General features: G+C 37.7%; 1 protein-coding gene across 1 annotated transcript in view; it reads left to right on the top strand.

Annotated features, from left to right (window-relative positions):
* pdcl (phosducin-like) overlaps window positions 1-25,160 on the top strand; it is a 38,255-nt gene that overhangs the window by 1,762 nt on the left and 11,333 nt on the right. Inside the window, exons 3-10 of the mRNA XM_030150269.1 lie at window positions 5,265-5,381; window positions 7,321-7,461; window positions 7,559-7,702; window positions 15,899-16,080; window positions 17,038-17,121; window positions 20,703-20,949; window positions 21,071-21,357; window positions 24,989-25,136. Of these exons, the coding sequence (XP_030006129.1) occupies window positions 5,265-5,381; window positions 7,321-7,461; window positions 7,559-7,702; window positions 15,899-16,080; window positions 17,038-17,121; window positions 20,703-20,949; window positions 21,071-21,357; window positions 24,989-25,136 (1,350 nt within the window). The remainder of the gene's footprint in view (window positions 1-5,264; window positions 5,382-7,320; window positions 7,462-7,558; window positions 7,703-15,898; window positions 16,081-17,037; window positions 17,122-20,702; window positions 20,950-21,070; window positions 21,358-24,988; window positions 25,137-25,160) is intronic.

Consider the following 25,160-nt stretch of genomic DNA (forward strand, 5'->3'; position numbering starts at 1 on the left):
GTAATTTTTGCATTTCACAAATTCATCCTACGGTTCGGACCAGACCCTTTGGTGGGCCACTTTTGGCCCGTGGGCCGCATGTTTGACACCTGTGCTTTAACCCATAAAGACCCAGTGCCACTTATGTTGCAGATCCCTCTACACTGAAGTATTCTCATATGATTTATCACCATTTACCGTCATATTATCCTCTTTAGTTTGTGGTTTTTCCAGTGAAAATCAGGTATTGTGCCCGTGGCGCCATTGTGCAATAGCATGATAAGTAGAAGTTGTCTGCCACCACTATCCATTTGTAAACTACCATTTAATCATGCATTGTGCAGGTAATAATTTGAGCCAAAATGCGAGGCATGAAGGGAAGAGCATGTATTTGTTTGGCCTGTCAAGCATGATTACATTCATACAGCGGTAGTGAACTGTAGCCTTCACATTGGAGCATGGTCTGGTAGCAGTAGAAATGTCATGAACGGCAGCAAAACCACCAGTGTTGGGCAAATGACTTGTAAAAAGTAATCAGTTATAGTTACTAATTACTTGTCCAAAAAAGTAATTGAATTAGTAACGGAATGAGTCCTTCATAAATGTAATTAGGTACCAGGGAAAGTAATGATTGCGTTACTTTTTTGAAAAACCTTCAAATATTTAAAAGGAAACAGATTTTCGAGCGTGTTTCACGGCCTTTTGCATAGAGTAGAACGGCAGACAGGTACTGAATACCATAACTGTGGTGAGGCTGGGGTCCACCAGGGTCCGGCTTTTCCACCACATGAATGCATATCTGCTTCTATAGGAAGAACATGCTCCTCCAGTTAATCCCACATCTCCACTTTTTTCAGTCGTTGCTCCTGGATACAGCGGTAAATGTCTTCAGTCCAGTCAGTCAGACTGTCACTGATAACTCCGCCCCTAAATTAGCTGCACACGTAGCTGCGTTCAAGTGAATGGGCTGTGCTGCGGACAAGTCAAAGTCGGAGATGTCATTAGTCGTTCAGGTGTAGGCAGCGTGGACAACTCAGACTCATGAACACACAGGTGAAGCATGAAGGCACTGTGGGCAATTGTATATAAGAGCGGCTCGTAAACGAACGGCTCTCAACGAATCGGTTGTTTTCATTCACTTAAAAGAGCCGTTCAAAAGTCTCGACTCGTCCGCGAACATTACATCTGTGAGCGAGCCAGAACAGATAAAATCACCCAGAATACCTGACAACATCTGAATACAGACATAAAATTGTGCCTAGTAGATAGCCGGGTAATGTTTGTATTCATTTGGTGAGTTTGGCAGCAATCAGGCCTGTGACAGTTGAGGAAAACCCGTACAAATGCCCTCCTGTGCTGCAACATCGGGACATTGATCGGATAAATGCCGGACACAGAACATGCATTATAGTAGGATTAGTGGATCAACAGATATTCAGTTGATGGTTTTGGTCGATGGTTAATGTTTGGGTCTTTATGGGTTAAAGAAAACCCACCACAGTCTAATTTTGGAGTTGTGATGCGTGGTAAAAATGTAATAAGGGAAATGAAAACGTGGACCTCAGTGTCTGCTCTTTTAGACACACTAAAGCCAAGACATCACAACTCAACAGTGAAGGATTTTGGTGGATTAAGTTTTTTTTTTTTCTTGCAGCGCAGCCCTGTGAACAGACTTTTCCTGCCCGACCTGTGGTCAAACACGGAGCCTGTCTGCGTAGCTACAACTCCCCCCACACTCCCCTTATACACACAATATACCATCCTGCCCCGGGGCCAGTGTTATCAGCTCACACATATGTAAACACAGATCTTCCGTGCCTACGTTTTAACCTCTATGTCTGTTTAAGTCCTCTTAATTCCTGAGGGAAATGCTGTATCACGTTGTGGAATGTTTAAGCACTTGTCTTGCTGTTTCTGCTGTTTTATGTCTCTTCTAATCTGATTATTTTTCTGTACAGATACAGATAAGATGTTTTACACACTATCAGTGGTGGCAGAACTTGGTGCCAATACTGGATGATAGAAAATATTAGGCTTTAAAGTTGGAAAGCAGGAAAAATACTCAAATGTAAAGACTGCACTCATTTATATTTTTAATGATTTGATGATCAGTTTGACTTTTATTGATTATTTACTTTAGTTCAATACTTATCCAGTTTCCTACAAAGTGAAACATTTCGTTGGATCACCTTAAGCCAGGGGAGTCAAACTCATTTTCTTTCAGGGGCCATATTCAGCCCAATTTGATCTCCAGTGGGCCGAACCAGTCAAATAATAGCAGAATAACCTATAAATAATGACAACTCCAGATTTTTTATATGCAAAAAATAAGGTTAAATTATGAAATCATTTACATTTTACAAACTATCCAAACAAAAAAGATGTGAATAACCTGAAAAACTGAAATTTCCGAAGAAAAATAAGAAATAATAAGAAAATTTGATCGATATTATGCCTCAACTTATGATTTATACGTGTACATTACAGATCAGATCTACCAAGACACAAAACAGGCAGAATATTGTTAAAATTACGCTTATTTTTCCTTTACACATTTCAGGTTGTTCATATTTGCTCAGGTTATTGACATTTTATTATTAAAGGATATCAGAGATTAATGTTCTTTGCAGTAAATCAAAGAGAAGAAATTGGAGTTGCCATTATTTATAGGCATGACGTCATATTATTTTTTCACATTAAACCAAGAAGAACATTTGGAGTCATTATTTCTAGGTTATTATGCTATTATTTTTGAGTTCGACACCCTTGACTGTTAATATCTTCTGCACTTTGCAAAGTCATCCTGTGGGCCGGATTGGAACTTTTGGCTCTGGTTTTGGTCCCCGGGCCGCATGTTTGACACCTGTGCCTTAAGCCGTCAGATTTGTTTGTTACATGTCACATTTATTTCTCTCCAGAGTTCCATTCCTTTTTTTTTTTTTGCCAAGATCTTCTATTGATGGTGGACCTCTGTGTTAAGTCTTCTCCATCACATCTGTGGTGTCCAGACCTCCACACATGTTAAAATGTGTCATGCTTCTGAACCACTCTTTTGCAATCTGAGCCTGATGAATCTTGGTTTGTCATCTTGGAAGGAAAAAATGCACTGTGTTCAGACCCGGTCATTCCATTAACCTCCTAAGACCCAGCTATGGGTTTTCTGTCTACATCTGTGGACAAGAGTTTCACAACTTTATGCAAAACAAAGAAAAGAAAATGTTCACCACAAAGGACATTCCATAAAAATTTTAAAAAACTGCATCTGAAAAAACTGTTGCATCATGATGTTTCCAACATAGGCACTTATTTAATAAAAAACAAAAAAAGCTGGTACTTTGCTGACATTTCCTGGGTCTGAGGAGGTTATAGTCTCGTTCAGCTGATCTTATTTTATGGACAGATAACATTGAACCTAGACCTGAATCAACCCCAGATCATAACACTGCCCCCACAGGCTTGTACTGTAGGCACTAGGCATGATGGGTAATCACTTCATCCACTGTCTCTTCTCACCCTGATGCACCCATCGCTTTAGAACACCGTCAATCTGGACTCATCAGACCACATGACCTTTTTCCATTGAAACACTCCAATCTTTACACTCTCTATCAAACTGATAGTTGTTTAAGAAATGAGAAGCTACTCACTGCTTCAGTTAGAGTTAAAGAACATGTTGCTGATTAAACTTATTAATCATTGCTGTAATTAACCAATGGAAGGATCTGAACTACTGGAGTTAAATCCAGGTAGTGACTTTTTTCCTCTTCTGCTGGATCAATGCAGGAATGATATACTCACTGCAAAAATCCAAATCTTACCAATCTTTCTCATTTCTAGTCCAAATATCTCATCACACTTAACATAAGACATAATCACCTAAAGAGTAATTTTTCAGTGAGATATAAGAACTGATTTTTTGACAATAGATCTTGAAAATATTATTTCAAGAAGTCTCACCAAGATAATTTTCACTTGTTCCATTGGCAGATTTTTTTGTGCTTAATTAAAGATTTTTTTGCGTAATTCAAGCAAAAAAAATCTGCAAATGGAACAAGTGAAAATTATCTTGGTAAGATTTCTTGAAATAAGATTTTCAAGATCTATTGTCTAAAAAGAAGTTCTTATACCTCTCTTACAAGTTATTCTTTAAGTGATTATGTCTTATTTTAAGTGTGATGAGATATTTTGACTAGAAATGAGAAAAAATACACTTGGTAAAATTTGGATTTTTGCAGTGCTCCACTAGTCATCAGCTTTTCCTTGTCTCCTACTATATCAGCTTTTAAAAACCCACTATCTATATTACATAAGGATGACAACTTGAGGCTTGTTGAGGTGATTTATTAGTAAATGTGGAACGTTATGGGGCATTTAAGATGATGTTTATTCCTCTCATAAGATGTAAACTCCATCTGGTTTGGGGCTAGATGAGATTGCTGATGGGTTTATCTTACTGCTGGATGACAGAGATTGATGAGGCCTGTGTGGACAGGCAGAGGCCTGTTTTTACAGGTGGAAGGAAGCACATGTTAGTTCTTTGTAAAAAATGCCTTCAATCACTTTTAGTTATTACTCACCTGGCTTTTACAACAGGTGTTTTGATGCATTTGAACTGCAACAAAACACCCTCGAGCATTTTTACATTATTGCTTTTAGCAGTTTTGTGCTTACTCTTGAGGATGAAGTTCCCAGTAATATCTTTACTCTGCTTGTTGTGTCTTGTAAATTTGTACACTAGAATCCCCCCTCCCCTTGTGTCTGTGAGAACAAGGGCCTTTTGATGCATCTTTGGTGATTGGCACAGCCTGTGGAGTGTTTTCCCACACTGGTTGTAATGGCATGAATTCATGTGCTGACATATTTATGGTTAGTTCTTGAAGAACGGTGAGTTTTTCCTATGTTAAAGATTCAGATTACGAATCCAGATCATTCAAACTGTAAAAAAACAACAACAACCAATTATCAGATTCTTTTCAATGTATCAATGATTATTCTTAGAAACTATGACAAAAAGCAGCAGCACTAGGAACCAAGTTGCAGATGTTTTTTGAGAATTCACTGTGTGACTGCATGTCTGCCTAAAAGCTCTATGAAATATTTTCACAGTGTCGCAAAGCAAAGATGGTAATCTAATCCTCTGCTAAGAAAGACATTTTCTTGTTGGAACACAGTGGACAGGAAACAGCTCTGCAGTCACAAAAAGTTCATCTTGTTCTCTCTGCCTACCTGGCAAAGTACTGGTCCTGGCCCCCTGACATGAGGTTTTTCACTCTTGTTTTCCACAGTGAACCCATGCTGCTATATCCCCTGCCAGCACTGGGGTGTGTGTGTGAGGTATGCCGAGAACAAGTACGAGTGTGACTGCACCCATACCGGTTACTACGGAGAAAACTGCACCATCCGTGAGTCCAGTTGTGTTTAGAAAAGCACTTCTCATATCCTCTTTGATTGAAGCACATCTGAGAAATATGCCTGATATTTCCTGAAACACAGCACAACGCTAAAAGGGTTAGAGAGTGTAGGCCAGTGAAAGATACCCGTCTCATTTTTTGTTGTTGTTAAATGAGGAAATAGTGCAACATAGCCCCTGGCTGACAGGGTTAGAATGTCTTGTCTAGACCCAAATATTTGAAAGTGTTGGAGGAACATGAGCGACTGCACTCAGTAGACCAGCTGGCTCGGTGCTGCTGCTGCTGCTGCTCAGCCTGTGTCACCAAACTGTCTAACTCAGCTAGTCTGCAACTCATTAAGTCAATTTCTCTCACAGTGGACTACCTCATCAACTGTAACGTCACTGACAGTAATTCACTTACATCATACTTGGCACATGAAAAATATCTGTTCAGTGGAAGATAGAATAAGGAGAAAGGATGAAAGGGAAGGGAAAAGCACATGGGAAAGAAAAATAATCCCATAAAACTACAGATCGTATTTACCAGTGTAGTATAGTGACCTATAGTGTAGTATAGTATTGTATTGTATAGTAACCTATAGTATAGTATAGTGTAGTATAGTATAGTATGGTATAGTATAGTATAGTATGGTAACCTGTAGAATAGTGTAGTATAGTTATCTATGGTGTAGTATAATAACCTGTAGTATGATAGAGTGTTAGTATAGTATAGTAACCTATAGTATAGTATAGTACAGTATAGTATATTATGACCTGTAGTATAGTATAGTAACCTGTAGAATAGTATAGGATAGTTACCAATAGTGTAATATAGTAACCTGTAGTATGATATAGTGATAGTATAGTATAGTATAGTAACCTTTAGAATAGGACAGTATAGTAACCTGTAGTATAGTATAGCATAGTATAGTACAGTGTAATATAGTATAATTTGTAGTATAGTATAGTATAGTAACCTGTAGTATAGTGTAGTATAATAACCTATAGTGTAGTATAGTAACCTGTCGAATAGGATAGTAACCCTTTGTGTAGTATAGTATAGTATAGTAACCTGTAGTATGATATAGTGATAGTATAGTAACCTTTAGAATAGTATAGTAACCTGTAGTACAGTATAGTACAGAATAGTATAGTATAGTATAATATAGTATAGTATAACCTGTTGTATAGTATAGTATAGTAATCTGTAGTATAGTAGCCTATAGTATAGTATAGTGTAGTAACCTATAGTATAGTAGCCTATAGTATGTTTCTACAATAGCTCATAATCTAGTTCCTTTTCGTCTTTGTCCAGTTTTTATAATAATATGTGGTATGCAGTGGCAGGGTGCATTAACATCCCCTTTTATCTTTGAGTGTTTATATTCCATTGACTAAGACTGTGGTTTTTTTGTGACCCCTGTTGGTAAGGAGGAGGTGAGAGGGGAGTGGTGCAACCTGAAACTTTTATTTATATATATGTATATACATACATACATACATATATATACACACACACACACACACACAACACACTGAACCTTTATATGTTTTCTTTTATCTGAACATACTTTACTTTCAAACATGAAAAAAGCAAGTATGAAATCCACACATGAAAAACTAGAACCAGAGAATACTAGACATTTTGACATTTCTCATTAATAATGATCAGTACCACCTAAGTGTCTGGGTGACATTATTAGTAGACATAGAAGACATAAGCTCAGTGTGCTCAGGGCACGTTCCTCCTGGTAGACCAGTGAGACATACTGTACACCAGTGCCATATACACCCACCTTCTGTGGAACAATGCTTCAGCACAAAATGAAAAAAAAAAAAAAAAATGGGCCAAGCTTTTGATGACTTTGCTGTACCGAGTTTATTTCCAGCATGAATTCCCAGTTGCCCCGTCTTCCAGTAACAACTAAATTGTTTTCACCCAACTGCAGCGGAGTTTTGGACCAGAGTGCACCACTTCTTCAAACCCAGCCCAAATGTGGTGCATTACATTCTCACACATTTCCGTTTGCTCTGGGACATCATCAACAGCACCTTCCTACGGGACATTCTGATGCGACTAGTATTAACAGGTGCGAGTGCGCAGCTGTGTCAGAGTCTTAACCTCATTGCTGTCACATGTCGAGTAAAATGAATGACCCGTTTTTTTGTGTGTTTTTGTTTGAACAGTCAGGTCCAACTTAATACCCAGCCCTCCAACCTTCAACTCTAAGTACAGCTACCTGAGCTGGGAAGCCTACTACAATGTGAGCTACTACACTCGCCTTCTGCCTCCGGTGCCAAAGGACTGCCCCACACCTCTAGGGGTCAAAGGTCAGCTGTTCACTGAAGTCCAGGCTATGTCTTGCAGATGATGTATCACACAGGTATCAAACATGCGGCCTGGGGGCCAAATCTGGCCCACCAAAGGTTCCATTCCGGCCCGCAGGATTAAAGTGCAAAAATGAACCTGAACAGTCAAGGTTGTCAAAATTCATTTTGGTTCAGGTTCCACATACAGACTAATGAGATCTACAGTAAAAATAACAACACAATAACCCATAAATAATGACAACTACAAATTTTCTTTGTGAAAAATTATGTGGAAAAAATTTAAGTGAATAAAATAAGATTACACTGTGAAAATATTTACATTTACAAAACTATTCTTTCACAATAAAATGCAAATAAATACATAAATAAAAACAAAGATGAACAACCCGAAATGTGCAATTTTAACAATATTCTGCCTGTTACTAAATATTTTGTGCATTTATGGATCCACTGTGATCTGTAGTTGTGTTAATATTAAGAGGCGTAATATTGTAGAAACTGTTCAAATTTTAGTTCCAAACTCCAAAATTTTAACAATATTTTGCCTGTTACCAAATGTTTATGTAACATTGTGTGTAATCTACGTGTATAAATAAGTCGAGGCATAATATTGTTAAAATTGCACTAATTTTTCAAATGAAATTTTTGTTTTTTCAGGTTATTCACATCTTTTTTGTAAAATATAAATATTTTCATAATTTAATTGGGGGTTTTTTGTACTAAAACAAAAAGAAAACTTGGATTTGTTATTATTTATAGGTTATTAAGTCATTATTTTACCAGTCTGGCCCACTTGAGATCAAATGTGGCCCCTGAACTAAAAGGAGTTTGACACCCCTGATGTATGCTGTGTATTGGTATGGCTTTCAAACATCGTTGTTGATCTGCGTTTAAAATGTGATTTGTTAAGAATGGTTTGACATAACATCTGTGTCTGAAATCACTCTTTACCCACTATAGTCCACTCCACAGTGAGTTTGCCATGTTGTAATGCTGTCTGAATGTGTAGAGGAAGTTATTATACCCTACAAAGTCAGCTCAAAATACTCCACAATGAATCCTGGAAAGTAGAACCCAAAGCATGCACACCACTTTCCACTAACAATCCGAGTCACATTTTATAGATTCAGAAGTTATTGCTGAGTTCTACAACTGTCAGTTATGACCAGTGTTGTGCAAGTTACTTCCAAACTGTAATCCATTACAGATTACTTGTTACTGTAAGTATTGAGTAATTCCTTAAATTACAATATTACTGTCTCAGAATTGTAATGTGTAGCATACCCCCCCCGAATAAAGAACAACACTTTACTGGTTGATCCATAAATCAACCAGGAAAGTGTCATCCTTCATTCGGGGCGGGGGTGGGGGGGTGGGGGGGTATATGCTACAGTAAGAGCTTGTGCCTCTTCAGAGGGGCAGCTATTACAAAACAATGAATTGACTCTGTGTTGAACTTTCTTTGCCGTTTTTAACCGTTTTTTCTCCTTCTGATGTTGAGATAGGAAGTTACCCTTCAAAATAAAAGTCCGCTACGTCCAAACCAGAAGTTACCCATTACATAGCCGAAATAAAAACAATACACCAAAACACAATTACAGAAGTGAATTTAGCAATAATACTTAGGGTTATTTACATAATGCATTACCTGACTCCTTTATTACTTTTGCGTTACATACAGACTCTTGTCATAAATGGCACATACCCCCCACACACACACACAATACAAAAGATAGTAGAGCCTTGGGATGCATAAATTTGCGCCCTGAAGTACATGTGGACGGATAGCTCAGTAAGTAATGCTACAGTCTACGATGCTTGAATCCCAGCAGGAATGCTTGCATTTTTTTCAACATTTTACATGTTCAAACAGGGGGCACGGCACCAAGGACGCCGGTAGATAAACCCACAGTAGATGAAGAATTCTGACTAGTCATAGAAATATTAGCTTCCCTTGTCATTGCTGATCACAGGGATCATGCTAACTATTTTCTGTAAAGCAGGGTTAGGGTTAGTAATGAGCATACGTCCATGAGGACAATGGACTGTCTTCTGCCGTCTGCACCCATTGGCTGAACACCAACAGGAAATAGAACTGTTCAGACACATTTTAATCTTTAAAGGAGTGATATTTTGCTTTTATTTTTATATGGAATTATGCATTTAAAACATTTCCCTGTGGTCTCCATAAACTGTAAATACTCTGCTTGGGTCTGAATTCTTCATTCATTCAACTCCACAGGTCCATCTTCAACAATATTTCTGAGTAATGACACCAGAAAGGTCGTTTTGAGTGGGCCCTTTAAATGCAAATGAGCCGCTTTATGCCCCACCCCCTCCAGGTTGTTGACCGTGCTGCTCTGTCCCCTTCACCCACTTGTGTTCGTTAATGCAACCAACAACTGAACATTTTAGGTAATTGGCTCAAAGTTTGGACATATTTTCAGTTTTTACTACAACCGCTGCTGCTGATAAACAATTATGTCGCACTCGGAAGTCTGGACCTTATATGTGCAAATGTCATGACGTAACTAGTTATAAAACGTAACAAATTAAGCAGGAATTGAAACAGGTTGTAGAAATCCACTTGATTTTTGCCAAAATAAATATAAAGATAGCTTTACAGCACCTGGAGGGTTCAAATTCAAACTTTTGAGTCCAAATACACAAATAAATGAACCAAAGACTAATAAAAGTGGGTTTAGCAAAATATGAGCCCTTTAAGATAGAATGATATGTGACGATCATGAATGAGATGTTTAATCCTTTTAAGATGATGTGTGTCTCTGGTGACACATTTTGCATTTTACAGCTTTCAAAGTACTGTAACTCTTGAACCGTTCTTGCTATTGACAAAATTCAAACAGCATCTGAGAGCATTGGCTGAGGGGGACGGGTGGAAGTGAAGGTAGCAGAGAGTAACAGACCACAGCAGGACAAACAGCCACAGGCATTTATGTGCTGAATTCTTGTAAATACTTGTATATAATAGTGATAGTGCTGGGTTTTTTTGTGTCTCCTTTTCTTCACGATTTTTTTCTGTATTTTTCTGATTTGGATTGTCCATTGATAGCTGTATTTTAGCTGTAAATAATGTATAAATATATGTATATATTTTTTAATATATATATGTAAATATATATGCAGATAGCTAGCCAGGGCAGAAAGAAATGCACTGTCTGTAAAAGAAGCAGATCATGGATGTTTTATTCAGTAAAACAAGGGGGTCTATTTATAACTAGACAGAAAGTGCACAGAGACAGGCTAAAAATAACTAGAATGAACTAAAAATAAGAACCTGGAAGATGAAAACAGAATGATAAACGGCTCGAAGTTTGGACATATTTTCAGTATGGACTACAACCGCTGCTGCTGATAAACAATTATGTCGTACTCAGAGAAATGTTTGTCGGAAGTCTGGACCTTATATGTGCAAGTGTCGTGACGTAACTAGTTATAGACGTGACAAATTAAGAAGAAATTAAAACAGGTTTTAGAAATCCACTCGATTTTTGCCAGTATGAAACTAAAAAGATAACTTTGCAGCACCTGGAGGGTTCAAATTCAAAGTTTATGAACTATTAGGGTCCAAATACACAAATAAATGGACCACAGACTAATAAAAGTGGGTATAGCAAAATATGAGCCATTTAAAGCCTTACGGTCTTGCTGTTTTTGTTTTTTTAATTTGAGCAGTTAAATTATGGGTGAAAATTGTGTTGCAACACAAGCGCTATTGAACATGTACCGAGTAAAATATTAATGAAAATTGATTAGTAATGCCTTACACTACTGCATTACAGCAAAAAGTAATCCATTACTGTATTGCATTACTTTTGTAACACGTTGTTCCCAACACTGCTCACTACCCACTCCACAGTGAGTTTGCTATTTTGTAATGTTGTCTGAACGTGTAGAGCAGGGGTGTCAAACTCATGTTAGGTCAGGGGCCACATAAAGCCCAATATGACCTGCAGTGGGCCGGATCATTAAAATAATTACGTAATAATACATAATTAATATCAATTGAAAAATTTGTATGTCTAATTTCTGTTTTAGAGTGAAAAAAGTAAGAATATACTATCAAAATTTCTACATCTACAAACTATCTTTTAAAAAAATATGGAAAAAATGAACCATGACCAAAATGAAATTTATTAAGAAAAAAAGTGCAATTTTAACAATTTATGCCATTATTTGGCCTCAGCTTCTCATTTTTACATGTTCATTACAACGCACAGATCACAGCGGATCAACAAATGCACAAAACATTTAATAAGAATATTAGTAAAATTACTCTTAAATCTCTTAAGACATTCCAGGTTGTTCATATTTGTTCAGGTTTTTCACATTTTTTGTAAAAGGTTAGTCTGTAAATGTTAACATTTTTGTGTAATTTTACTTTTTTTGCACTAAAACAAAGAGAAAAATATGTGGTTTTCATTATTTCTACTTTATTGTGATAGTATTTTACTGGTCTGACCCACTTTAGATGGAATTGAACTAAATTTATTTTGACATCCGTGATTGTTAATATCTTCAGTGTAATTTTTGTATAGGGGTTGGACAAAATAATGGAAACACCTTCACCTCAAGATGATAATGCCCCAATCCATACAGCTAGAATTGTTAAAGAATGGCATGAGGAACATTCTAATGAAGTTGAGCATCTCGTATGGCCGGCACAGTCCCCAGACCTCAACATTATTGAGCATTTATGGTCAGTTTTAGAGATTCAAGTGAGACGTCGATTTCCACCGCCATCGTCTCTAAAAGAGTTGGAGGGTATTCTAACTGAAGAATGGCTTAAAATTCCTTTGGAAACAATTCACAAGTTGTATGAATCAATACCTCGGAGAATTGAGGCTGTAATTGCCGCAAAAGGCGGACCTACACCATATTAAATTATATTTTGTTGATTTTTTAAGGTGTTTCCATTATTTTGTCCAACCCCTGTATTTCACTAATTCATCCTGGGGGCCGGATTGGACCCTTTGGTGGGCCAGATTTGGCCCTCGGGCCGCATGTTTGACACCCCTGGTGTAGAGGAAGTTATTATACCCTACAAAGTCAGCTCAAAATACTTCACATTGCATTCTGGGAAGTAGAGACCAAAGCATGCACACTACTTTCTATTAACAGTCCATCTGAGTCACATTTTATAGATTTAGAAATTACTGCTGAGTTCAACAGCTGTCAGTTATGACCAGTGCTGTATGTAAAGATGAGAGAACACTCATGTTTCATCCCTGCATCTCTACCGCAGATTCTTGCTGCAAATTTGACAGCATGGAATTATTTTGACCTGAAATGAAACGCCATGACAGTTTTTAAAAACATTCTGTGGTTATGATGGAACTTGATCAGTGTCCAGAACGGTTTACTGTTCACTGCTTACTGAGCTTTTTAGTGTTTATTATATAGGACAGAGTCAATATTTGAATAAGGGACAGATTTTTAACATAATCACTGTCTTAAAATTTCACGTTCACTTGGATGAACTGAAAAATTGGAAGGCCTGTGGTCTGTCCATCCCTCTGAATGCAATATCTCCGGAATGCTGAGGGGAAGTTTTCAAATGTGTCACAATTTGTGACTCAGATGAATTAAAACCGTTTTGACTGCCAAAGCTTAAATGTTAAGATCACTGAGTAAAAGACTGAACTCCAAACTTTGCCACCAATTGTAAATTGCCTGTAATTGTGAACACTGCATGAACAAATCATGATGAAAGGACGGTAGAAACATTTTGTTTTCTTTACAAAACATACCTGCATATCAATGTTTTAATAGTTTTTAATTTTTCATTATAGTTTAGTTTTATTTATTTTGACTTTTCTCTAATTTGGTTAGCTTTAATTAGTTTTTAGAGCAAGTTTGCTAGTTTTTTTTTTTAAGTACTTTTTTTTTTCCTAAATACTTAGTTTTTTTCCATATCTTTTCTCTTCCTCGCTGTCATATTCAAAGAAATCCCAGACAGGACTCTGCTGTTTTCTCCCAACTTTAGTCTCCACGTTTTCAGTTAGAGTTGGGACAAGAAGATGAGTCTAAATGAGAAGTGACGGACCATGAAGTGCCGTGTGGTACCAGCTAAAAATTGCTTGAACGAAATTCATCAATTTCATATTAATCCAACATTGACAAAGACAAAGGGAATTTTATCCATAATTTTAATACATTTTAATTAGTTTTGCATGCACAAAATACAGTTTATCATTTTTTCTATCGTTTTATTTGTCAACAAAAATGGTTTTCAATTCTGGTTTTCGTCATCTCGTTAGTTTTCATTAACGATAATAACCTTGCTGCGTAACATTTTGCCAATGTCCTTGACTTCTGTAACACAACATGTAAGGCTAATTTTTTGCCAGTGAAGGAACTGGCTGGATATGCCTGTGCTTTTCAACATAAGGTACTGATAAAAGAATTTTTTTCAAAACCAGCATTTTTTTTTGTACTTTATTTTTATTGTTTTAATATAAGGCACAAAACAAACAGACATGGTCACAGGTACATTCAGACGTTTACATACTGTGTACTGTCCACAGATTGAATCAAAAAGTCCCATTTTTTCCCAGTACTTTACACCCTTTTGCTGTTGTAGGCAGAGATTGTATGTCATTTCCATTAAATGGATTTGGTTGACAATTTTTAATCACCAAGGAGATTGAGGGAGGGTCCTTTTTAAGCCAATATTTGGTGATGGCTTTTTTGCCTGCGGCAAGCAGTATCCTAAATAGATATGTCACTTTTACATAATTACTCTGGGGGAATGCTAAAAAACAAAATAGCCAATGACATCAAAATGAACACCAAAAACTGGGGGGGGGCATTAATCGGTCCTGTAACGGGCTAAGTACAAAGGCTGAACCCAAAAGCAAGACCACAGAGTACAAGTAAAATTGAGTGTTTTTATTAAACACCTTAACAAGTGAACAAATACAGCACAGAGAGAATGTTATTGCCGTCAAGTCACTGAGTCCGGGGATAAACGTCTGGGCTGCGGGTGGAAATGGCTGACAACCAGCAAGGCCGAGCCGGGGAAACCCCAACGGAATCCCAACTAGGAGCAAACAGAGGGAGAGCAGACAATACGGCAACGGTACATGGGGGACAGGCAGTACTCACCGTCAGTAATCCAGGCAAATGGTCAAAGCACAGGTAACCGGTGGAGGCTGAGGTATCAAAGGGAGAAGGCAGAGACAGAGTCGGGTACACGAACCAGGTCGTAGACGAGCAGGCAGGAAAGGAACAGGCAGATTCAGTGGTCGAGGGACGAAAACGGGTCGAAAACAGGCAGACAAACAAACAGGATCCAAAAACGCTGGTGAGTGAGCACAACAAGTTGTAGAACACAAACTGGCAAACAAACAGGGGAAGACACAGGGTTTAAATACACAAGAGGGCGGGAAGACAATTGGACACAGGTGGAGACAATCAGGGAGGAGTCAGGTAATCAGCACAGGTGGACACAATCAGGGAAAGGAAGTAAAGACACCAGACATGACACATGAGGGAAACTAAACAAAATAAAACAGGAAATGACAGACAAAACAGAAAAGACAGACAAATCCAGACACAGTCTGGAAGCCGACATGACAGGTCGGGCTCTAGTATTAATTATGAAAGAGCTGCAGCATCTGAAACCGACCACAATGAACATTTAAAAGATAAACAGAACCACAGTGCTTCAGTTTCAGCTTCAGTTTGTCATGTCTTTTATGTGTTGTGATTGTCTCTGTCAGCTCAACATAGATTTTTTATTAGTAAGTTTGTTTGTTTTATCAATTACTCGAAATTTCAGGCGACCCCATTTGAATTCCAGGCGACCCCACGTGGGGTCCCGACCCCAAGGTTGAAAAACACTTTGTTAGAGACACCCTAAAAACAGGATACATCAGCATCAATACGATATGACATTTATAAAGCTGTACAACATACGTTTAGAAAACAGTTAGACAATATGGTCCATAATACAAATCACTGTATTGATAAATGTCAGCATCTGCATTGCTCAGTGTTTCATTTGAAGCCAAAGTTTTCTGCAGGCCGATTATTAACCTTGGACAGTTCAGTAGTGCACTGTGTTAACAATCAGTGGTGATACCGACGTTGCAGTATTATGACTATGAAGGCATGGTGTATCTGTGTTTTGCCCCCATGCTGTGTGTGATGTCATGGTGTTTTTTTGTTCAGGCCAGGATGGGCTGCCTGACCCTGAGCTGCTGGTTGAGAAGCTGTTGAAGAGGAGGACATTCAGACCCGATCCCCAGGGCAGCAACCTCATGTTCGCCTTTTTCGCGCAACACTTCACACACCAGTTCTTTAAGACCTACAACCGCATGGGTGTGGGCTTCACCAAGGCCTTAGCACATGGGGTTAGTTTACTTATAGTTCATAATAAATACTCATATAATTGTTCATAAGAAGACTGGAAAAAACAAAGTCTAAAATTTTGTAAATTACACTATCACCATCCTGTATTGATGTAGATCAGGGGTGTCCAATCCTGGTTCTCGAGAGCTACTATCCTGTATATTTTAGATGTATCTCTCTTCCAACACACCTGATTCAAATGATAAGCCTATAATCAAGCTCTGCAGAAGCCTGAGAACAACTGTCAGGTGTGCTGGAGGAGGGAAGCATCTAAAACATGCAGGATAGTGGCTCTCGAGGACCAGGACTGGACACTCCTGATGTAGATGAATCTTTTGTCATTCTCTCAGTTTGTTACCTCCACCAGGAGGTATTGTGATCACTTTGCCTTGTGTGTTTGTTTGTTTGTTAGCAACTTTACAGGAAAACTATTCCAACCATCTTTACCAGATTTTACCCACAGATAGGCCTAGGCCCTTGGACAAACCCATTAAATTTTGGTCCCAGTAGGCCAAAGTTCGAGGTCACAGCAAAGTCACAAAATCTACAATTTTCCTATCTGTCATCATTGAGCAATTTTCCAAAATTCATCAAAAATTCAAAACAACTGATTAGCCTCCAATTTGATCCACCTGTAGCTTAGAACAATATCTTGTATCTGGCACAAAATTGTCCACATCCACTGTGGAATGTGGACTCTGTGGACATTTCAATTTAACTTTGAAAATTCCATTTACCACACATTTTTCATTATAACTCAACAAATATTGATGGGAATTTAATATAATTTGACATACACATGACTGGTACCAAGCTTCAACTTTTTCTGCTGTATGGAACAACCTGGAAACTGTTGAATTTAAAAAGAAATAGTCAATCCACACATGCACACCGCTCAGGGTGCTTGGCGGAGGTTTGCGTTCTCTGAACACTTGTTCTTTTTGCTGTGACACATTCAGGTGGATGCAGGTCACATTTATGGAGACAACTTGGAACGTCAGCTGCAGCTCAGGCTTCACAAAGATGGGAAACTTAAGTATCAGGTATCAGTATCACAGAAAGATAAATGCTGAAATGACAAATCCGAGGTCTTCTTTAAAAGTTCAGGGGTATCTGTTTGCAGAAATGGAGTATAATATGTATAACAGCATCTTCATTGTTGTATAATCAGCTGAAAATATCAATTGTTCATTTATATCTACAGAGTGAGTGGGTTCTTTTCCACAGAGTCCACCATGTTTCTGCAGTAGCCTAGAATGGACAAACCAAGCAACACCAATTTTCACAGTTTTAGTGGCTGTAGTGTTCAAGTTTAGACCACGTAAACCAAACACCAAGACCAGATCAGGAACACAGAAGGGCTTATGGCCTATTTGCCTCCGCATTGTTTATCACAAGCAAAAATGTAAAGTAGGAACAACATTTTTTCACCAAATGTCCACCAAATATCCTCCATGGTTTCACAAAGCTAACCCTGCATTAGCCACCTCCCTCAATACTGTGTACTAGTGCGTTGACCCGTGGTGAACCACGGGTTCTAGGTCCTCTGATACAGTTCATTCCTTTACTTTCTTGGTAAATTCCACTGGCATTTTCAGTTGACCTCTCAGCTGGCATGTCTGTTTCTGCACATGAAATTTGACGCCATGGCCCTATTGTTTATCTGTTGCTCGGTAACCCACTGCTATGATGATTCTACGATTCTGGGCATAGCAAGGAGATTGGCCATTCTATTCCAAAATTACTAATATCTCCCAAAATACTGGTCCTATCAACTTGCTGTTTTTGCTAGTCTTTTCTTTGACCAAAAATACTCAAGTATGTCAAACTGCAGCAGTCAGCTCTTTATGGATTTTTTGTGATGCCCAAGATACACAGACAGAGTCCACTTCCCTTTTATAATACAGGATGTGATGGGGTGTGGGTAAGGGCTCACATGCACAGTGCAATCAGGTTGAGGATCTTTATTACTCAGTCTTTTTTCTTTTTTTTTTTTTTTTTAAATATCTTTTTATTTCACACAGGAGAATCCTCCAAATACAGTACAAACAGTCATACTGGGTCTCACTTTTTACAATTCTCCTCTGTGCGTTCTTCCCACCTCCCATCCCTTAAGAAATAAATCAACTAAACACACACAAAAGTAACAAGCCAAAAATATACATATCTAAAGAAAGATAAATAAACAAATACATAATAATAATAATAAAAAATCATAATAAAATAAAAATAATAATAATAACAAAAATAAATAAATTTCCATCCTTTAAGATCTTCCATGAACAACTGTCTTCTCTTTTACCTTTAGAGAAACTGACTTTGGATAAATACAATCGGGGCCATCTCTTTAATGAATTTTGGTTGCCTCTACTTTCTGGTATGGAGAAAGTTTGAGTTTGTAGATAACAAATACTGCCCTATTATTGCTATTTATGTTACAGTATGCATAATTATGTTCATGCTTATGTTGTTACCCTTATTAATGTTTTTGTGAGGATGATGATTACTCAGTCTTTAATGTGATACAAAAAAAATCCTGAGGATTCTTCATCACAAAAATCACATCTTTAATGTAGGCTTGGATCATAGAAACCATGGGATCAAACTTCCAACAGTCTCAGGCAGCATGGACGACACAGACTGAAGGACTTGAAGTCTTCTTTCGCAATGAAAGCAACAATCTGACAATGACTGGAGAACCAGAGCTGCTGAACTGCAGGTGTGACAGTGGTTGCAGGTGTGAGCTGAGGGAGGGCGAGTGGACTGCAAAACCTGGTGTGGACCAAAACAGTATATGCTAACTCAACTAGTTAGTTTGAACGCTTAGGTAGTTGTCAGATAACTGACACGCAAATGAAACTAATGTCCTGAAACATACGCTATATGTGTGAGTGGCTAATATGTGTAATGTTCATAAAATTTCTGTAGATGAGAGGTGAGGCAATTTCTGAAGACTTTTGCTACTGGTTGCTAACATTAGCTCAGGGGTGTCCAATCCTGGTCTTTGAGAGCTACTATCCTGCATGTTTTAGATGTCTCCCTTGTCCAACACACCTGATTCAAATGATAAGCCTATCATCAAGCTCTGCAGAAGCCTGATAATGACCGTCAGGTGTGCTGGAAAGGGAGACATCTAAAACATGCAGGATAGTAGCTCTCGAGGACCAGGATTGGGCACCCCTGCATTAGCTGCTGGATGCAGCTGCTATGACAGGGGTATTCAAATCCAGTCCTCGAGAGCTGGTATCCTGCATGTTTTAGATGTCTCCCCTTCCAGCACACCTGATTCAATTAATAATCAGCTCATCATCCAGCACTGCAGAAGCCTGATAACGATGTAATGGCTCCCAGGTGTGCTAGAAGAGGGAAATATCTAGAACATGCAAGATACTGACCCTCGAGGATTGGATTTGAATACCCCTGTGCTATGAGTTTAACTTGGTGGCAGAGATGGGTAATCCCAGCTCCATAGCGCAGAAGTCCTGCCATGTATTGGTTCTATCTGTTCACTTAACACAGGAGGAGGAGTTGTGCTCATCCAAATGGGCTGGTTCAGTGACTGGTTGGAACAAATACATGGCAGGACTTTTACTCTGTGGAGCTGGGATTACCCACCTCTGCTTTGTGGTTTAGTTTGACATATTTCATTACAGATGATATAGCTGATATTTCCCCCACCACAACTTTTTCTCCAAACATTTCAAAATAGTAATGAGCATTGTTTGAATGTTTTAACTAAAACATGACTTGTTGCAGAAAGCTCATGTTTTCTGCACATTTCTACAGATTTAACTGCTGTGAGTGCGTTGGTGCTATCTGGGTTTATTCCCAGAACAAGTCAATGATGCGGGGGTAATAAAACTGTTTACAGCCAGAGAAGCAGAGAAACTTTATGTGACAAGTTCCAGATGCAACAAGCTGGTGTTAAACTCTTGTGAATATAGTGCAGCAACACAAACAAGACCTTTGGTTGTAGAGCAGAGGATCTTAGGTCACCATGTTCAGAATATTAGAGGAACCAGTAACTGTTAAGCTATCAGTGTACTTTTTGAGACCTTTTGATTGTGGACTGATTTTTCCTTTCTGTAGGATGAGGATCATTTTAACCTCCTGAGACCCAGGAAATGTCAGCAAAGTACCAGCTTTTTTTGTTTTTTATTAAATAAGTGCCTATATTGGAAACATCATGATGCAACAGTTTTTTCAGATGCAGTTTTTTAAATTTTTTTGAAATGTCCTCTGTGGTGGACAGTTTTCCTTTCTTTTTTTTGTATAAAGATGTGAAACTCTTGTCCACAAATGTGGACAGCAAACCCATAGCAGGGTCTGAGGAGGTGAAAGGACACAGCCTTTACATGAGTTTTCTCACTCTCTTTTACAGAGTAAAGCATAAAATGTATCCACGTCTCAGATAAAATCCCTATAGTTTCATTTTTATAATTTGTTGTTCACTTTTTTAGATGTAGGCCTACTCTTGTCCTCTTTCACGTGAGGACATGTTAGGCAAATGTAAATCAAATCAAATCATGCTGCAGCAGGAAAAACTTAGGTCTAAATAAGCCAGTATTAGGGAAGGTTTTGCAGTGTGCTGTACTGTATACACTCATGATATGTTTTTCATTAGCTAATAGATGGAGACATGTACCCTCCTACTGTAATCGACGCCCCTGTTAAGATGAGCTACCCCCCGGGCATCCCACCTGAACATCAGCTGGCTATTGGTCAGGAAGTGTTCGGACTCCTCCCTGGTCTGGGAATGTACGCCACACTTTGGCTGAGGGAGCATAACAGAGTGTGTGACATCCTGAAAGCAGCACACCCGACCTGGGACGACGAGCAGCTCTTCCAGACCACACGCCTCATTATCATCGGTGAGCTTTTATTCTGCTGATTGATTTTATTTTACATTTTTACCTAAAACTATCTTCAGCCACTTTGACCTGACTGTCCTTGTGTGCCTGCTCTGTTTTTGTGTCTGCATGTTCTTCTCAGGTGAAACTATTCGAATAGTGATAGAGGAGTACGTGCAGCACCTCAGTGGATACATGCTGCAGTTAAAGTTCGATCCCACTCTGCTGTTTAAGTCGTCTTTTCAGTACGGGAACCGGATTGCTCTGGAGTTCAGCCAGCTCTACCACTGGCACCCTTTGATGCCCGACAGCTTCTTTATTAGTGGAGATGAGCTGACCTACCCACAGTTTCTGTTTAATACTTCTGTTCTCACACACTACGGCATAGAGAAGTTGGTGGATGCCTTCTCCCGACAACCAGCTGGCCAGGTAACACATATCATACATTTTTATAATTGTAATGCGGAGAAAAATAAACCACAGTGATTAGATAAACACTCAAATGCATCACTGATATAGTTAGAATATTACTGGATAGAAATGTTTGTGTGGTAGTATCTTTTTGCATGTTTCCACGTCTTTACACAAGATGGAAGACTTCCAAAACTCACAGTATCTCTGATATTGTTTGCACTGTTACATATATGTTTACACCATTACATTTGCACATTTTTATACTACTTTTATATTTTTACCTCTGCCAGGATGTATTGTGATCACTTTGCTTTGTGTATTTGTTTGTTTTCGTGTTTGTTTGTTTGTTAGCAACTGTACGGGAAAACTATTCCAACCATCTTTACCAAATCTTCCCCACAGATAGGCCTAGGCCCTGGGACCGACCCATTGAACTTTGGGCCAAGTAGGCCAAAGTTCAAGGTCACAGCAAGGTCACAACATCTACAATTTTCCTATCTCTCATCATTGAGCAACTTTCAAAAATTCATAAAAAATTCAAAACGACTCCGATTAGCCTCCAATTTGATCTACCCGTAGCTTAGAACAATATCTTGTATCTGGCACAAAATTGTCCACATCCACTATGGAATGTGGACTCTGTGGACATTTACATTTAACATTGAAAATCCCATTTACCACACATTTTTCATTAGAACTCAACAAATATTGATTGGAATTGAATATTATTTGACATACACATGACCGGTACCAAGCTTCAACTTTGTATGAAATATCATTCCGCTCCGTTTCTCTTCCATTATGCTCTGTTGACTTTTATTTTTTATGCACCATTTTCAAAAAATCATAAAAAATGCAATTCATGAAATATCATTTTGAAATTTGTTTTGCACATCCATACTTTAAAAAGAAATAGTCAATCCACAAATGCACACTGTTCGGGGTGCTCGGCGGAGGTTTGTGTTCTCTGAACACTTGTTAAAATTGTACCCTTTCATACAGTATATCTCTAATTTGCACATATTTCAATTGCACTTACATTTTTTAAATATATGCCTATATCTTATTGTGTTGTTATTTTGATGTAAGTGCACCGTCGCTGATAGAGACCAACTGAAATTTACAATAAAGCCTATTCTGTTCTGTTCTGTTCTATTCTATTCTATTCTATTCTATTCTATTCTATTCTATTCTATTCTATATTGATGTGCATATAAACACAGTCATGTTTAACTTTTAGGAACAAATATTGGCCAAGCTCAGGAACTCAAAACCTAATGATTATGACAGACAGGTAGTCAGCTTGTTGTAAGTAATCCATTAATTTCCAATAGAATTTCCACCCTGTTAAGTCAAGAACTTGGTATTTGTTTGAGTTTTGTTTCAGGAATGTTAGCTCTGAATGTTTGAGTAGTCATCATTATTCAGAAATGTTATAATGATATCAGACATGTTTTAACATTTCTTAGTTGGACAAAAATGCTAAAAGTGTCTCAACAGTGGAACTAAAAAAGTGTGACAAGTAGAATAACTTAAAAAATTAAAACTGAAAAAAGAAGGGAAAAGGTAGGAGTGACAGTTGAAGCTTACTTCAGTTTACACAACTGAGTTCTGACAATACCTACGTACATGTCAAAACATGTCACTTCCAGTAAGTGAAGAAAGTACAAAAGAACAGGGGAGAAAGTACTTCAATGAAGCATAATTAACAAAGGAAATTGTAACAAACTAGTTTGACCTGATAAATGTCTGATTTGAGGCGGTATAGTCTAGTACAGGGGTCTCAAACATGCGTCCCGCCAAAGGTTTCAATCCAGCCCATGGGATGAATTTGTGAAAAGGAAAAATTCCACAGTCAAGGCTGTCAAACTCATTTTAGTTCAGGTTCCACATACAGACCAGTATGATCTACAACAAAATAATAGCATAATAACCTACAAAAAATAATGACTTTTTGGTTTGATGTGAAAAAAATAACATTACACTATGCCCATAAATAATGACAACATCAGATTTGTCTTTGTTTTAGTGCAAAAAATAACATTAACCTCCTCAGACCCAGCTATGGGTTTTCTGTCCACATTTGTGGACAAGAGTTTCACAACTTCATACAAAAAAAAAAAAAAAAAAAGGACAGAAAACTGTCCACCAGAAAGGACATTCCATAAAAATTTTAAAAACTGCATCTGAAAAAACTGTTGCATCATGATGTTTCCAATATATTATATATATATAATATATAAAAAACAAAAAAAGCTTGTACTTGGCTGAAATTCCTTGGGTCTTCGGAGGTTAAATTACGAAAATATTTACATTTACAAACTACTAACAATATAATGTGAATAACCTGAACAAATATGAACAACCTGAAATGTCTAAAGAAAATTAAGCACAATTTTAACTCTTTTCTGTCTGTTCCTCAGTGTTTAGTGTCTTTGTAGATCTGATCCATAATGCACATGTAGAAATGATAAGTTAAGGCATAATATTGTTAAAATTGCTCTTATTTTTCTTAAGAAATTTCATTTTTTTCAGGTTATTCACATTTTTTTGGTTTGGATAGTTTATAAAAGTAAGTATTTTCATAATTTAATGGGGGTTTTTTGCACTAAAACAAAGACAAAAATTTGGACTTGTCATTATTTCTACGTTATTATGCTATTATTTTACGGGTCCGGCCCACTGGAGATCAAATCAGGCTGAATGTAGAACCTGAAAGAAAATGAGTTTGACACCCCTGGTCTAGTATATAACGAAATTAAAGAATTTTTTTATCATTTCATATTGTTATTTTGGAAGTAGTTTATTTTTCACTGAAGACATGATGCATGCATTTATCAAAACTAATGTGTGTAAAATACAAAATGTTATTTTTTCATTTTTTATGTCTCTTATTTCTAATTAAGTGAAAAAGAACACCTAAATTTATCATGTAAGCTATTTGTGTCTAGATATGTCTCATTCTAGAGAAAATATGGATCAATACATGACAGGGATGGAAAAATCAGAATAATCCAGTTATTTTTTTGCAAAGTTGATTATCTGACAGTTGGTGAAAAATGATGTCCTTTAGAGAATTACATTAATGTGATAATAAAGCAAATTCAATACTGTTGAATTGTAATACTCAACAGACTCAAATTCACTGCATGTGATGTATGAAGAATTAATGAATGACCTAATATGAAATCCAGAAGTCGACCCTATCACTTGGCGTCATCAACAGAATTTGATGAACAAAGGACACTGATGCATTAATCTTCCATTGATAAGTCTTTATTCATCAAATACAATGCAATAAATGTTGTTGATTTTGTCATGGACACCCTTTTTAATAGATTTTAATGATTATCACAGCTTAGCACTTACAACCTGACAAACTAAAACACATCAATCTGAGACACAGTGGCACAGAAAACACTGGAACCCTAGTTAAAACAAAGAATTTTGGTTCTGAGGAAATGTGCAAATTCTTTCTGGACTCCTTTCCGCCACATACTTGGAATCAGTGCTTCATAACATTTTTTTTCTCATCAGGCATCTCAGTTTGTATAAATAATTTCGATTTCTTTATTCATAATATACTTGGGATAGTGTTGTTGTATTGAGAGTAAAGGTACAGAATATTTTCTCCTTTATTCTACAGGTCGGTGGAGGACACAATATGAACGCCGTGGTGACCCGAGTGGCCGTGGGGGCCATAAAAGAGTCCCGACAGCTTCGCATACAGCCTTTCAACGAGTACAGGAAGCGCTTTAATCTGAGGCCGTATACATCGTTCAGAGACTTCAGTGGTAAGAAAAAAAGGCTTGTGTGTG

The sequence above is a fragment of the Sphaeramia orbicularis genome, chromosome 12 (genome assembly GCF_902148855.1).
Source record: "Sphaeramia orbicularis chromosome 12, fSphaOr1.1, whole genome shotgun sequence".
Lineage (NCBI taxonomy): Eukaryota > Metazoa > Chordata > Actinopteri > Kurtiformes > Apogonidae > Sphaeramia > Sphaeramia orbicularis.